Raw genomic sequence first — 14,966 nt, 5'->3', positions numbered from 1 at the left:
CTTGTTATAGTATTGGATATATGCACATGATATGTCATATAGAAATAAATGCATAAATCTTATTGATAGAAAAGTTGATAGAAAAAGTATGAGGGTACCCGAGTAGGCGCCAGGGTTAGGGTGCCTGGAGTGATGATTATAAGTCAAATCATACGCATAAGGCAGCCCGGTCTTTGTTTCCTTGTTTAAATTTCATCCATATTATCCGGAAATCAAATGTGATGGGTCCCAAACTCTGTAATTACTCGTAGCGCCAACGGATACAAGTCCACAATGATGTCGTGTCCATATACCGACCTGGCGACACAAGCTCTCCGCCTTAAGCTTCGTGCCGTCTCCAATAGCAATGTCAAATCCCATGGTCGGCTTAGCATCCAAACCCAATCTTCTCACTAACCTCTCGTTTAGAAAGTTGTGTGTACTCTCCGAATCGATAAGGATGTGCACACAATGCTTTCTAACAGGTCCGTCTACTCATAACGTCCTCGGCGCGGAAGTACCCGAATATGCATGCATCGATATTTCAGCTTGGATATCTTCTTCCGTACCCACCTCAATAGCCTCCTCATGGACCTCCTTTAGACACTCTCCATCATCAACAACCTCATCATCCTCCTCAAGACCATCTATAAGCATCACACTCCCAATCGGCTTAGAACACCGATGACCGGGGGTGAAACGCTTATCATATCGAAAGCAAAGGCCTTTCGCTCTTCGCTCCTCCACAGAGCAGGTGTAAGAGTTCGAACGGGGGGTCTTGTGCCTCCTCTAACATCGGAAGAAGGTCCCAAAGGTGGTCGTGGTCTAGTACTCGCAGCCACTGTCTTTCAAACCGCAAAATTTTCATCCGGCATTCTAGGTGCAACTCTATACATTGAAATCATTGTGATCCTTTTGAATTGAGTCAACTCTATACATCAATGTATGAAACATGCCCCTAAGTTCATCTATATTCGCACTCATGGACGTTGGTTGATTCAGTCCTACTATGGTCGCTCTAAAGGAATCGGCCTCACAGTTAGGGTCATCGTGGATTGAGTCTTCCCTTGTCGGTGTGCTCTCTACAGGTCTCCTTATTGATGTCATCTTCCTTGTTTCAACAATTAATGGAGGTCTGAGATTCGACTGCTCTGATACCACTTTGATAAGCTCTGATACCACTTTCGTAGGCTCTAATACCACTTTGATAGGCTCTGATACCACTTTGATAGGCTTTGATACTAATTGATAAGCTCTGATACCACTTGATAGATTTTCGAACTAAAGATAAGCTACGCAACGATTCCTTCAAGATTTGGATATATTAGAGGAATCAGTTTGCACAACTGTGGGAAAAATTCGTCAGATATTCTCAGATAGTCAGAAAATTAGGAAGCTAATTGGGTTAGATCTGTAACTTCTTGATCTACAACTTTCGTATTAATGCCCTTGCAGATTCAAATTATAGCAGGGACGAAAATATGGAATAACGTGAATGATAGTGGTGGTGACGGGTGGAGTGTTATGGATGGGTATGGAGATGAAGGTAGATTGTGGATGTGGTTGAAGGATGTAGACGAAGGGAACGAAGTAGTTGAGATCCTAAAGAAGAGGGGTGGCTTGACAGTCGATGGATATTAGAAGTTAGGAGAAACCTTGCCAACGGTAGGGTGGAAGGATGGTGAAGAGAGAGGAGGAAGAGAGTCTAGAGAGAAGATAGGATGCAAGAAATCAATATTCCAATAGCATTATAAAGTTGGCTGTCATCCACATATTTATAGAGGCTAGCCAACAAGTCCTAAAACAATATGAAATCTTAATTCTAGAGGATTTCCATCGATCGCGTTCGAACGTGCCCGATCACGTTCGAACACACCAAAAGACGTTATCTGTATGTGCGAACGCGATACAGGCGTTTGAACACGAACGAATGTTCGAACTCGCCCAACCGCGTTCGAACGCACAATATGCGTTCTCTGTATTTGCAAACTTGATGTAGGTGTTCGTAAGGGTGTTCGAACACGACCCCACCTGCGTTTGAAGCGACCTACAGGAATTTTATTTTAATAAAAATAAACAACTAATGCAATAAGAAAATATCCTAACTAAGTGTATCAAAGAAAAAGAAGAAAAATAGTACGGGGTTATTTTTCTCTCTTATAGTGTCTCGTTAGTCCATAATTAATAAATCTCAAGCACTTTACCTATATGGGAGAAAGCTACAAATTTTAATATTGTATCTAAATATATATGTATAATATATTTACACATACCAAGCTATAGTAACTAATTGGAGGCGAACTCGGCGAGGCGAGATAAGCTTGAACGTGGCTCATTTGGAGCTCAAATTGAGTTTGAGTGGCTTGCGAGCCGGCTAGCCAATTGGCACCCCTCCATAGAGGTCACACTAGTTTTAACCTTTTGGGGTTTTACAAATCACATCCTATATTTATATTTTTTATGAATAGTACTCGGTTTGAAGGACTTTATAACATGACCTGTTAATTTTTCCTGAATAATACACCCTTATATTACTTTGGCTAATAACTTTAACTTTGTTATATAGTTTACACAACTCTATTGATTAAATTATTGAAATACCCTTATTAAAAATTCTGATCTAATCCATACTAGCTAAATAAAAATCATCTTCCCAAAACTAAACCATACCCTACTAAATCTAAACCCTACTTCATTAAATCTAGATCGTCTTTCTTAAAACTAAATACTTCATTAAATCTAGATCGTCTTTCTTAAAACTAAACCTTACTCTAAGCATCTCCAACCGGGCTCCAAAATTCCAAAATTGGAGCCCGATGGAATTCCAACCGGGCTCCAAAACTCTAATTTGGAGCCCAATGGAGCTCCAATCAGGCTCCAAATTTGGAGCCAACTACAGTAAAGCTCCAAATTTCGAGTCCCATCTAAAAATTTGGAGCCCAACTCCAATACTATTTAACATTTGGAAATGCCAATTTTATCCTATAAAAGTTTAATCTAAAAATTTTAATTTCGTCTGTATCTTTTATTAAATAATTTAATTAATTAAACTAAATATATAATTAATTTTGGTAATTAATTTTTAATAAGAATAATACCATTTGAATGCTCTCATCGAGATTTTTAAATTGTGTCTAATATTAAATTATTTAAGTTATTTTAAATATTTAATTTTATTTCGTGTAATATTATTTTGATGTTTTTAATTAAAAAATAGTAATTTAAAATTATTTATGAAACTATTGAATATTAGTTTTATTATAAAGATATCAACGAGAGTATTCTAACTATATATTTTTTATAAAAAAATAATAATATTAAAAAGACTTTTAAAAATATAATATATAAATATATATATATATATTAATTAAATAATAAATATAGAACCCGGTGCATTTGGAGTGCACCAGCTTTGTGCTCCAATTATAGAGCCTCCCTTGGAGATGCTAATCTAAATAGTCTGCCAAAACCAAACCCTACCCTTACAAAATTAAAATCCTCTTCCCTTAATCTAGGGATAAATTATTTAGTATATTTTAATAGAATATTCTTTTATTAGTACTTTTTTGTTTGATTATGGTTAGGTAAGTTAATTCAGAGTATTATAGGAAAATTATACGAAGAAAAGGGACGGAATACAAAATGCTTAAAAAATAGGGTGTTAATCAGAAAATAGAGAAAATATAGTGTGTGATTCCATTAATTTTAAGAAATTAAGTCAGCTTGAATCCAACTTAGGCCAGGGGCATCCACGTCCCCTGGGTCGTGCTCTGACGGGCGCTTTCGGCATTGGATTCTACGAGTCGAATAACTCCTTTACAATGCTGCATTCTTTGTTCCTCCTTGCCATCTTCTCGATCCAGGTGCCCAAAGAGGGGGGAGAGAGAGAGAGAGAGAGAGAGAGAGAGAGAGAGAGAGAGAGAGAGAGAGAGAGAGAGAGAGAGAGAGAGAGAGAGAGAGTTCTTGGAGCTTGGTCGAGATTCGCCATGAAAGAAGCTTCAGGTAACCTTCTTCCTCTATCTGCAATTTGTTATGCATGAACAGATACTACTATAAGCTTTTGAAGTTCTTGGAATTTGGTATCATGGAACGTTTTACAAGATGTGCTCTACTTGCTCATTTGTTCGTTCTGGAGATAAGAGTAAGATCATATGAGAGATGAAAGAAGCAAGGATGATTCTTGAGAAGATGAACTGAGATGAAGTTACTATTTGTCCAATAGTTTAAGACAATAACGTAGATGGAATTTTCCCAACATGCCTACAATTTCCATTGCCTTTCGTATATAGAAAAACTTCAAATGCCTTCTCTTTCTCAGAGATATGAATTTATGCATTTAAGAAACTCGAAAAAAGCTAATTAAGATGTCTAAACTCATATTGAATGCCTTCTTTCATAACCATTGCCTAAAAGGTTGATCTGTTTCGTCCACAAAATTTTACCTTTACTTTGTTTCCTATTCTCGATCTATCATCAACTTACTTAAGATAACTTGACCAACTAGCTATATGGGGAATGAGAACTTAATTCTTCCGTAGTAAGTCTTAAAAATTAACTATCTGTGCAATGACTTCTATTCAATTTTAGATTTAAATGCCTAAGAAAAGATTTTCTTTCACGTAACTATGAGATCCAATTCAAAGACCCGCATGTGTGGCTACAGGGCATATTAGCCACATACTTTCTAATTATCTTCCTGGTAATTTGAGCTGTATAGGTAATCTACCCTAGAGCATGCTGCTTTCTCATTACATTCATATTGTCCCTGATCTTGTGACGTTGTAGATTGAGCTAGTAGATTTACATGGAGCCATTTAAATATCACACTAGTGTTCAGTTGCCAATAAATAATTGATGCCTATCTTTGTGATTTACTTCTCCTATTCAAGACCACTTCTTGTTGACTATCACATATGAAAGTTTAGTCTCGCATCGGAAAGTGTGAAAAAAAAACCTAATAGCTTAAATTTCTAGGTTGAGTTAGGTTCAAGGTTTTATGTCATACCCTATTTTACTTGGAGTAAACAGTTCAGTGAGACTAATTTAATATTTCTAATAGGCATGCAAGCTCTTACGGGTGAGTCATGGTAATGCAATAATCACAGTGTAATGCGACTAGTGGAGTTAAAGCTCTAAAATTGAGCTTAGGCATGCATCATTGGTGTACAAACTTAGTTACATTCGATGGAGCAGTGGTGGAGTGTAACCGAATCGAATTTGGTTGGATATGTACAAAAATTGGATCGGTATCCGATCTATTTATTATTAAATTATATCAGACAAATTCAGATTCAAATCCAATCGAATAATGGACTGGATTTGGATTCTTCATAAATAACCAGTATACAATGAAATTAAAAATATATATATAATAATCTTATTTCAAAGCAATAAGCTATAGCTTTTAACACTCAAATATGATGGTTTAATAGCTAAAATTTAGAGCATAATATTTTAATCATATCACCAAACACATTACAAGTTTAACATATTAAACAAACATAATTGTAGTACAAAGGTTATTTTTCAAGAGAACTCTGAAGCGTATATAGTTAGGATTCGCTATGAATTAGGATTCGGTTGGATTTGAAACTTCTGAAACCAAATCCGACCTATTTATTATATGGATAGAAAAATTGAGGTCCAACTTTGTGTTAGACGAAATTGGAGCGAATTTAGTAATGAATAAATTAGATTCAGTTAGACTTGATTTAGGAATGATGGTACTTGGTATTGAAGAGTCGAACTCTTGTGGTTAAGAGTAGTAGATTGGACTTGAAAGTGTTTATATAAACTTTTGAGCACTCACCTAATAATAGCTTAAGCTTTTGGGTTGAGTTAGGTTCTAAGATTTCTATCAAACCCTCCTTTTATCTCCCAACACTAAGATTCTTTGATCTCCCAACACTTCTTCATAGGTCCTACATTGATATAGTACAATAAAGATATTTGGCATAGAATATTGACACAAGAAGAAGCCTATTGCTTTTTAATTCTTGTGCTTTTCTTAGTGACCTTAGTGTCAGGAGATCATGGAAGTCATTAGCAACCATTTCGAGAACACTAGATAATTTTATGGTTCCCATTGTTCTTGATGAAACAACCATGATCATATAGTCTAAATAATTGATTTTATTCTTTTTCTCACAACCTTACGTATTGCCCTTTCTATACTATGATGGGTGAGATCGAATCTGATTTATGGGCATAAAGGCAATAATATACTCTTGATTAGATTGATAGTTTGTTTTTAGATATTTTTATTGACTCAAGTCTATTTTTATATATTTTCATAACTTTTGTAATTGAATCTATTTTGTGCTCAATTTAACACCTTTTGAGTAAATTAATGCAACAATAGCCACGTTGATCCCTAGGGCCCCGTACTAACACGCCCCTCCCTACCTGCCACTAGCACATACTGACCGGCTTTTGAGCATACTTTAAATTTAAAAAAATAGTGTATTTAAAGCTATTTTTTAGGTCTTCAGCACATCAATTCTTAATTTTTGGTTTGAATATATATATAATAAAATATCCATTATATTCTTTTATCCTTAGATTACTTTTATAAATGACATATTTTATTAAAGATAGAATAATAGTCAAATAGAAACATTATCCAACATATAATATAATTAAATACATTCATTAATTTAAAATAATTTAATAATTAAAATTAAGTTCTAACTAAATGTAGAATAATAGGGATGATTAAAGACTACATTTACTAGCACAAGAATATTACGAAAATATTGTGTCAAATACTGTCAATAATTTTAAAAATCTTCCATTGATAGTATTGCTCGTTATAACGTCTTATATAATTTTTATACAATATTATTTTTGCAGTTCTCTTTTCATATAATATGGATATTAAATATATATGAGAACGACCTACACTAGCATAGACACACCATGGATATATGCACATTATGGATATGGGGTGTTATGGCTCTAGTTGATATGATTAATATACATTAATATACTGGCAATAAAGATGATAAACTCATATCATCTTGTAAGCACATATCTTGTAAAAGCATATCCTAATCTGAGTCTTTTTGTCTTCTTGGAATTCCTCTTAAGTACCTACGTCCATGCAATACTTCCCTAGTAGTCTAAGTCTCTTATGCATGCTCTACAGTCCATCCTTCTATATCTGTCACTCCAACATCTTCAGTAACAAATATATAAGGTCGAGAAAAATCTCCCTCCTTATCAAGCAATGGATCATTCTAATTATTAGCAGTCTGCATTCACTCTATTATAAGATTCTTCTCGTACTAAAAAACAAATGTCCATAGGGTTCAAAATCTCCTCATCTCTCTCCTGATTATCAGTTATGTGTTATAGACATAACCTCATATTTTAGTGGGCATATACCAATTTCTCCAAGCGTGCATATGAAAAATGATTTCTAGTTTTCGTATGAATTAGTGCAAAAGTTGAGCAATGATGCTCACATCCATTAGATATGAACAATAAGCTTCTTAAGATAGGGAATTGTACATGCATGTTTGTCACATGATAAAAATAAAAAGGTCCCATAGAACATTTTAGGTTTACCTTACTAATGGATCCATTTCATATCAATAATCTCATTTTAGATCAGTAAAGTCCATTTCAGACCTCATGTGACCTGTGCCGATCGACCCACTTCATGTCAGTTGGCATGACCTTTCTTGAGTTAGTATTTGGTAGGTTTTGTTAGTACTTACATAAGTAAGGTCCCTTTAACCTTATACACTAGACATTTGATACAAAACTTTTTAAGGATTCGAATAAAAAAATGTCAAATCTGGAATTACAACTCAAGAAACTATGACAGATTGTAACTTTTGATTTCATAGGCGGAATTGAATGTGTAAATAGTCAAAATCTATGAGAAGAACTAGGGAAAGATGATGTGGCAGTGGTTTGATGAAAAGAGGTGATTTGGTAGATGAAAATTGAGGATAATGATTATGTGGTTAAGATGTCAGATTGTAAAAGATGTACATATGGATACAATGGGTTGTCGTGAGGGTGAATGGATGAAGAGGGAGAAGTCGGCTAGCCTCAGGAATGAGAGGAATAACCAAAAAGTTAGACGAGAGAATTGAGGGAGAATAGAGCTCTAGAGGGTTAGAGGAATATAGAAACTTGAGAATAAGTTGTCAACCAAAATAATTCATGCATTCCTTTTTTCTAATTAGTGCTGCACTCCACATATATAGATGCTAGTCCTAAATTGACTCATACTAGGTAGGATTTGTCTTAAAAGCTTATGTGACTTAGCTAAATTAATTTTTTTATCTAGCTTGAATTATTTCTTCATTATGCCAAAAATAGAGTATGAATCTAAGGGAGCCTCGAATATGAAAGTTTTAGATCAGGGCATCACCGATCTTTTCCAACTAATTTGATAATATTTAGATATCTGACGAATATCTTCTAAATATTTTGTCGAAATTGCACAAAAGTTAACTGAACTGAACTGAACTTAGCTAATTAAATAAACTCTAACCTACTTAGACTCTAACTAAACTAAATAAGAAAATAAAATAATTAGGCTCGATCCAATAAGCTTAATGTCCTTACGGTGTGATCCGATCTGACTCCGATTACATCAACATTTAAATTTGTTTAGGGTTTCTTATGCACTCATTATAGTAAGTCCTACGGGGTGGAAGTCTTTTGTAATGATAGCTATGGTTTTGTTTCAAAGAAATAAATAAAGAGATGTTCTCTTCTATCTGCCTATTTTGTTTCAAAGAAATACATAAAGAGATGTTCTCTTCTATCTTCCTACATGTGAAGCATAGACTGGTCCGATGTCAAACACGACGGTGTAATTCTGACTAGTGACCGGTGGTTTTCTCTTTCATCTAATCTATTGTCTTCTCATCCTTCTTTTCTTTATTCTTTTCTTCCTTTGTTATTCTCTTCCTTCTCTGTATATCCTTTTCCTTGCTACGTTCTTCTTATTCTTCACTGCTGAAACAAAAGAACTTCTTTTAAGTTTTGGTACTGCAAATTATTCTGCCAATACTATAGCAAACTGTACCATCGGTTACTGTAGCCATCCACACATATTTTTTTAATCAAATCTCAGATGTGTTAGATTTTCCGCTTATGTTCTTGTTCTTGTTTTTTTCTAGTCCATTTTCTATTTTGCTATTTGCAAATTTATATTTGTTTCTCTTATCTTTTGGTCTTCTTCCTTAATCCTTTGTTCTTCGGTATCCGTTCTACTTTAAAATATTTTATGTGTCTTGATCAATATATATCTTTTTAAAATGGTTTTGGTTGTAAATTCATGTCTGAAAAATATTAAAACATTTCAAGGATTCAACTTTGGTACACTTTACTATGATAAATGAATTGTCAAGCCTTCTGACTCTGTTGATTTGCTATTTTTGAAGGGAGAATAGCTTTCGCATTTTCCAATGACTTCTGATTTGCTTCTTTTCTTTAATGATGTGATAAAAGTAGGTTACTTTGCATAGGGGCTACCTGTTTAAGTTTCTGGAGTTGAATTTGTGAAGATGACGAGAATAAGTAACCATTAAGGCAATATTTTTCAAATTTGCGATTTTTAAGCCGTCCTTGCACCAACTTCTACGACTCTAAACCCGATCATCGCTTTGTGAAAGAAGAAAAGAAATTATTAAGAAGTGAAAGAGATGAAAAATGGATCAAGGACTAGTGAGAAAAGAAGATATGGAGGACTAGAAATTTTGGTTTTAAATCCAAATTCAATTAAACCAACTAGTTTCAGTCAGTTTTGAGTGCGCTGAGATCGGCAAGTCTAGGTTTGATCTTTGGTGTTTCGTTAAACAGGTTCAATTTTTTGGTATATTAATATGTTTGTGCTGGAAAGAGAAGAAGGTGAAGTTTTGTGAAATACATTTTTAAACAAATATAGTCAGAAATAGTGAAATCTGTGCTGCAGATTATTACTTACAGTACATATTTCCACAGGAAAAGGGTGATTACTGAAGGAGGAACAAAGTAGAGAAGATAAGTGACAGATACAGAAATGAGATAAAGAATGAAAGAAAGAAAGGAGGAAGGAAAACTTAAAATTTTCTAGAAGGCAGTGGTAGTATGTAAATTTAAAATTTAAAAGTTAAAATTTTCAAGAAGGTAGTATGTAAATTTCTAGAAGGATAGGACATGCACTCTGACTTTCTTTACATTTTCTAACAGTGGAGTTTACAAAATGTAAAATTTATAAAAGCATGTTATAAGTATGCCACTAGACGAAGAAACCAATGATCTTATTTGTTCTATTTATTTTTTTCTATCAAGAGTTTACGTCAAAAAGGTGATTTAGATGGGTACTCTAATTGTCTGTCCACCGATATTTGAGAAAAATAGATTATCTTATAGGTCAAAGTTGACTTGAAGATAAATATTAATTAATTGAATCATAAACTAAAAGATTGTTTCCTTACAGCTACTTTACTCAACCCTCAGCGACATATAGTAGACTGTCCAAACTTATTGCTGAGAAGGACAATGATGTATAACAAGACCTAGAAGGGATGGCTGATCTAAAGTAAGGAGGTTCTAGGGACATTGTCGACCATGGTTTTTGTCCAAGATGGAATAGTAACAACCGATACTTATTGAAAGCTAAAGCTGAAACTCATTTGCCAAGGCCAAAACTATCAAAATATCTACTTTTGACATTTACTTTTGACCACAATAGGTTAAAACTAATCTATTTTGGCTTAAAATATTAAAACTGAAACTAACCGAAACCGAAACTTTAAGCCATAGTTTGGACTAAAACATGATGTAACTAGGGACTTCAAAATCTTGGTTTTTTGGTATCTTTCCTATAGTTACAGCACTATGTTCCTAAACCTTTGGAAGCTTTTGGAACTCGATAAATATATATGTTATCCATGTCACCACAACATATAATTCAAAGCCCTGCAGGAAATGAGTTCATTAATGCACAGGTCCTTACAAGTTGACCAAAAGTATAGGATGATGCTACCTAACGCTTGAATTTGTCAATGCGAGGATCCTTTTATGTACCTACCATACAATAGATTAGAAAGAAATACATGGAATAATATAATCTTCATATTGTTCTCTTCATTTTCTTCCTTTTCTGTCTTGATCTCTATATCTTTTTGATACCTGTGAAATATTTTTGAGAATTTCTGATTCACTCGCTCATCCTTGATATATATCATATTATGTTGATACCCTTCCCTGCATTTTTTTTTTTTGTAGAAGAACATTTTCAACTGTTCTGATAATACTGGTATATACTCTTGACTGTGTCATGTGGCGACTGTTACATTTACAAAGAGCCCCTTCATACTAATTTTTACTATAAAAACCTTTGGAGGCATAACAGTTGAACTCAAAGTTTGTACCCAACTTCTTCTGTGAGAATGACTCCAATTGATTGTTTTTCTTTTATCAAGGTTTTAAGTATCTGTACTAATATTGATCATTAAGAAAATAATATATATCCTACCATATTGGCCATTGTATTAGCCGTTTCAATTTTGAACTATTTTTTAATTACATAAATTCTAAAAGATATCATAAAAGATAGAAAAATTTTAGAAGTTGAGGAAAATAAAGATAAAAATAATTTACTCGTATAAGATAGCAACAACATAATACAAACAACAATATCAAATTCTGCCAGTGAGTATATGTGCCCTTTATAGATATGGTTTGGTGAAGGAAAAAAAACAAATAACAACAAAAAGAAAAGGAAAGAAAAAGGAAGAAAACAAAAGTGGGTTGAAGGAATAAAACAAATAACAACAAAAAGAAGAAAAGGAGAGAAAAAAAAAGTAAGAAAACATAAAATGTGGCACTCAAGACATCAAGAGATTATAAATTGTATTCACGTTAAATACAACTTATGATATATTCCATATATAGTTTGCGTAAAAAAAAAAATTGAAGTTTTGTGTTTACAACCAACATGACAGATACGTATCAGCTGATAGAGCAGATATTGAGTTGATACGGACAAACGGATAGTAGGCAAAACTAAGGAAAAACTAGCTTTTGCCATTATTTTGGATCAGTAAGGGCCAATAATTCGAACCATGGTATTTTATGCCTAGTGTAAATATTGATGTCCTCGGTTCTCTACAAAATTATTCTTGTACTATCCATATAACTTATTTGCACATCATCTCAACTCTTAAGAGGAATAATAAGTTCCTCTCGCAATGTCCAATTTCACTGTTTCAATCTTAGGAGCATATTGAGTGCCATGGAAAGTATCTCACAAGGATTATGTTGAAATGGCCATGAAGATTCATGAATTTAATTATATTCTTGCAATTACATGTCAAACTTTTCTTCATCTATCGAATTGTAATTCGTAACATGAGTCTTTACTGTATAAGTTTATTGTACACAGTAAGATGTCACTATATCTATATTTTTATCAGGATTCTTTCACCCATGTCATACTTTGAAAGCATTGTTCTATGGAACAATGAGTTCTGCAATTCCGAACTTTAGTTCTTCGGTCAAGTGTGGAAGGCAATATGTAAATCTCGAAAAGAAAGTGGTTGAAGCTATTAAGGAAAGAAGGAAATCAAGACAAAAGACTTTCAGATCACTAAATAGCATCATCATGAGGTTTCCTCAGTTCAAGGAACAGTTAAAAAGCATCAAGGATGTGTTTGAGCGATATGGTGAGCTTGCATTTATTTGTTGACCATTGTCTAGTAGGCAGGCATTGGAGGTATGGTTAATTTGGTCAGATAAAATCTTTCTGGACAGACTATTTCATGAAAGATGTCACTGCCATGGCATCCTTTGTGCTTTTAATATTTCTGTCTATATTATGTCTTATAGATGAGGACTCAAATGGCACAATTGACCATCAAGAATTGAAGAAGTGTTTCACCAAACTACAAATTCATCTCTCAGAGAAGGAGATTGATGCGATGTACCATTATTGCAACATTGATGGAAAGAAAGGGATACAACAGAGTGAATTCATTGTTCTCCTTTGTCTCATCTATCTCTTGATGAAGCCTGCTTCTGCATCGCATAATGTATTTATTGCACAACTAATTAATTCTATATCTTTTTTATTGAAAACTTAAAATCCAATGGACAAAGAATAATCATTTTACGTGCTATTTCCTCTGGTATCATGAATTTGCCAGAATTCAGAGATCGGATTGCCACAACTCAATTCCACTTTCGATACATTGGTTGAAGCATTCTTGTTTTTAGACAAAAATGGTGACGGAAAGTTGGAAAGGGAAGATGTTGTTCTGGCACTGAATGAAGAGTCTCCAAAAGAGAAGTCCCTATCTCGCATCACTGCCAGAAGATTTAGTATCTCCTCTGTTTTTAACTTTTACTACTCTTCATGAGTTTGGAAACTTGTGCTTTAAACCTTTGTACCTTCGCTGATGCAGATGAGATGGATTGGAACAAAGATGGTAAGGTGGACTTCAAGGAGTTCGTCTTTTCTTTGACGAAATGGGTTGGGATTGAATCTGATGATGAAGAGGAGGAACATCACTAGATGAGGAGGAACATCACTAGGGAAAATCCGCAGCACTTCCTGCTTGCAATGTGCTCATGAGATGTAAACCTCAAGGTGTAATGTAAACTAATATTGTTTTAATTCCAAAAGAAAAAATAATAATTATAGTAATAAATAATAATGGTTTATCACTTCCTGCATAACTGTCTTTATCATGTGTGGTAATGGTGCTAATTTTGCTCATATATGTAATCAGGCTACTATTATAGATATGGGCATTGCTGGACCTTTTTTTACCTTAGTTGGATGTCTCTGTTACTCTTTTCTTTTTGTCATCATGGCATTATTTTGTATTTCTAATGTCTTTATTTGGATGTCCCTTCTTTTCTCTCAATTTTAAAATCATAGGTTATAAACCCATCAACTCTTTTCTAACACCAATCTCTTTGTCACAATCGCCAACATCGTCCTCTTCTTCTTCCTCTTCCCCGTTGGCCTCGAGCTCGACCTTTGTACAATCCGTTGCAGCAAGAACGCCCTTGTCGTTACCTTTGCCGGCATTTCCCTCCCCTTAAATACAACCTTATAACCACTCTCCTATTTAGAGAGAGTAAAAGTATTTTAGTGGCATCTAGCATCTTAATATATATTGCAATTTTTTCGGTCGAGCTGTAACGGAGTTGAGTGGGCTTTTGGTATTCTGAGCAAGTTGAGCTCAAGCCTACATTATTGAGCTTGTCTCGCTCCAGCTTGAGTCATTTGAATTTCGAGCTGCTTTACACCCCCGTATACAACATTATAAAACTATTCGTTGTTATTTCATTTTTATCATAGAAATTTATTGAGTTTGCAATTTTATAGAATTCCTCCCTGTTTATATAAACATAAGATCACTCCCTTCTAAACTTTGAGATACAAGACGTTTTTTTTATGATACTGTACCAAATCATAAGAACTCCTGTGATAAAAAAAAATTGGGACAATAAGGAGTTTTTGTGAGACATGCTTACATGAATCCTTAAATGAAACGAAACCTCATGGGAGAGGTCCTCCTAGGTTCTAAGGAAAACTATTAATTCCTTGTTGTGTGGACTTTGGCTGTGTATCATTAGTTAATAGGCCAATGTGATCTCTGTGTCAAGGAAGTCCGACTTTTGGTTAATTCGACCTCTCGTTGTTATTGTGATGAATGACTAGGGCTGTGGGACTGTGAGAGCTGATATGAAACGTAGCTGTCGATTTCTTGCGTAAATTCCAAGTATTAGGACAGGCTATCTAACAATATGACGACCCTTATTAATCACAAAGAAGTAGACAAGTATCTTAACAGATCCATGATGGAAATTATTTAATCCATCTGATATTAGAACCGAAAAACGAAACGACTTGATGAATAAAAAAATAACTTCCGCATCCTTCCTTGTTCAACCCCTTCTAATTAGTTCTTAATCCGTCAATGTCCAAACGCGTCATTCTTACCAAATATGTGGACAATTCCATATTC

At 34.2% G+C, this 14,966-nt stretch overlaps 1 protein-coding gene across 1 annotated transcript; it reads left to right on the top strand.

The window, feature by feature from the left end:
* The first annotated feature begins 3,805 nt into the window (after nucleotides 1-3,805).
* On the top strand, nucleotides 3,806-13,665 carry LOC140801591 (probable calcium-binding protein CML22). The gene is made up of 5 exons (XM_073156767.1): nucleotides 3,806-3,981; nucleotides 12,405-12,653; nucleotides 12,817-13,019; nucleotides 13,134-13,308; nucleotides 13,392-13,665. The coding sequence occupies exons 1-5, from the start codon at nucleotides 3,966-3,968 to the stop codon at nucleotides 13,499-13,501; spliced, it is 753 nt and encodes a 250-aa protein (XP_073012868.1). The 5' UTR covers nucleotides 3,806-3,965; the 3' UTR covers nucleotides 13,502-13,665.
* The last annotated feature ends 1,301 nt before the right edge of the window (nucleotides 13,666-14,966 follow it).

This window comes from Typha latifolia, chromosome 15, assembly GCF_019914945.1.
Source record: "Typha latifolia isolate L0001 chromosome 15, TyphaL0001v2, whole genome shotgun sequence".
Classification (NCBI taxonomy): domain Eukaryota; kingdom Viridiplantae; phylum Streptophyta; class Magnoliopsida; order Poales; family Typhaceae; genus Typha; species Typha latifolia.
The sequence above is the reverse complement of the archived record's forward strand: the minus strand, read 5'-3'. Positions and strand labels throughout refer to the sequence as shown.

Excerpts from the sequence above, each read along its gene's own strand:
- LOC140801591 (XM_073156767.1), top strand. Across the intron at positions 12,654-12,816 it reads GGATGTGTTTGAGCGATATG|ATGAGGACTCAAATGGCACA; the intron begins GTGAGCTTGCAT and ends TATGTCTTATAG. Across the intron at positions 13,309-13,391 it reads CATCACTGCCAGAAGATTTA|ATGAGATGGATTGGAACAAA; the intron begins GTATCTCCTCTG and ends TCGCTGATGCAG.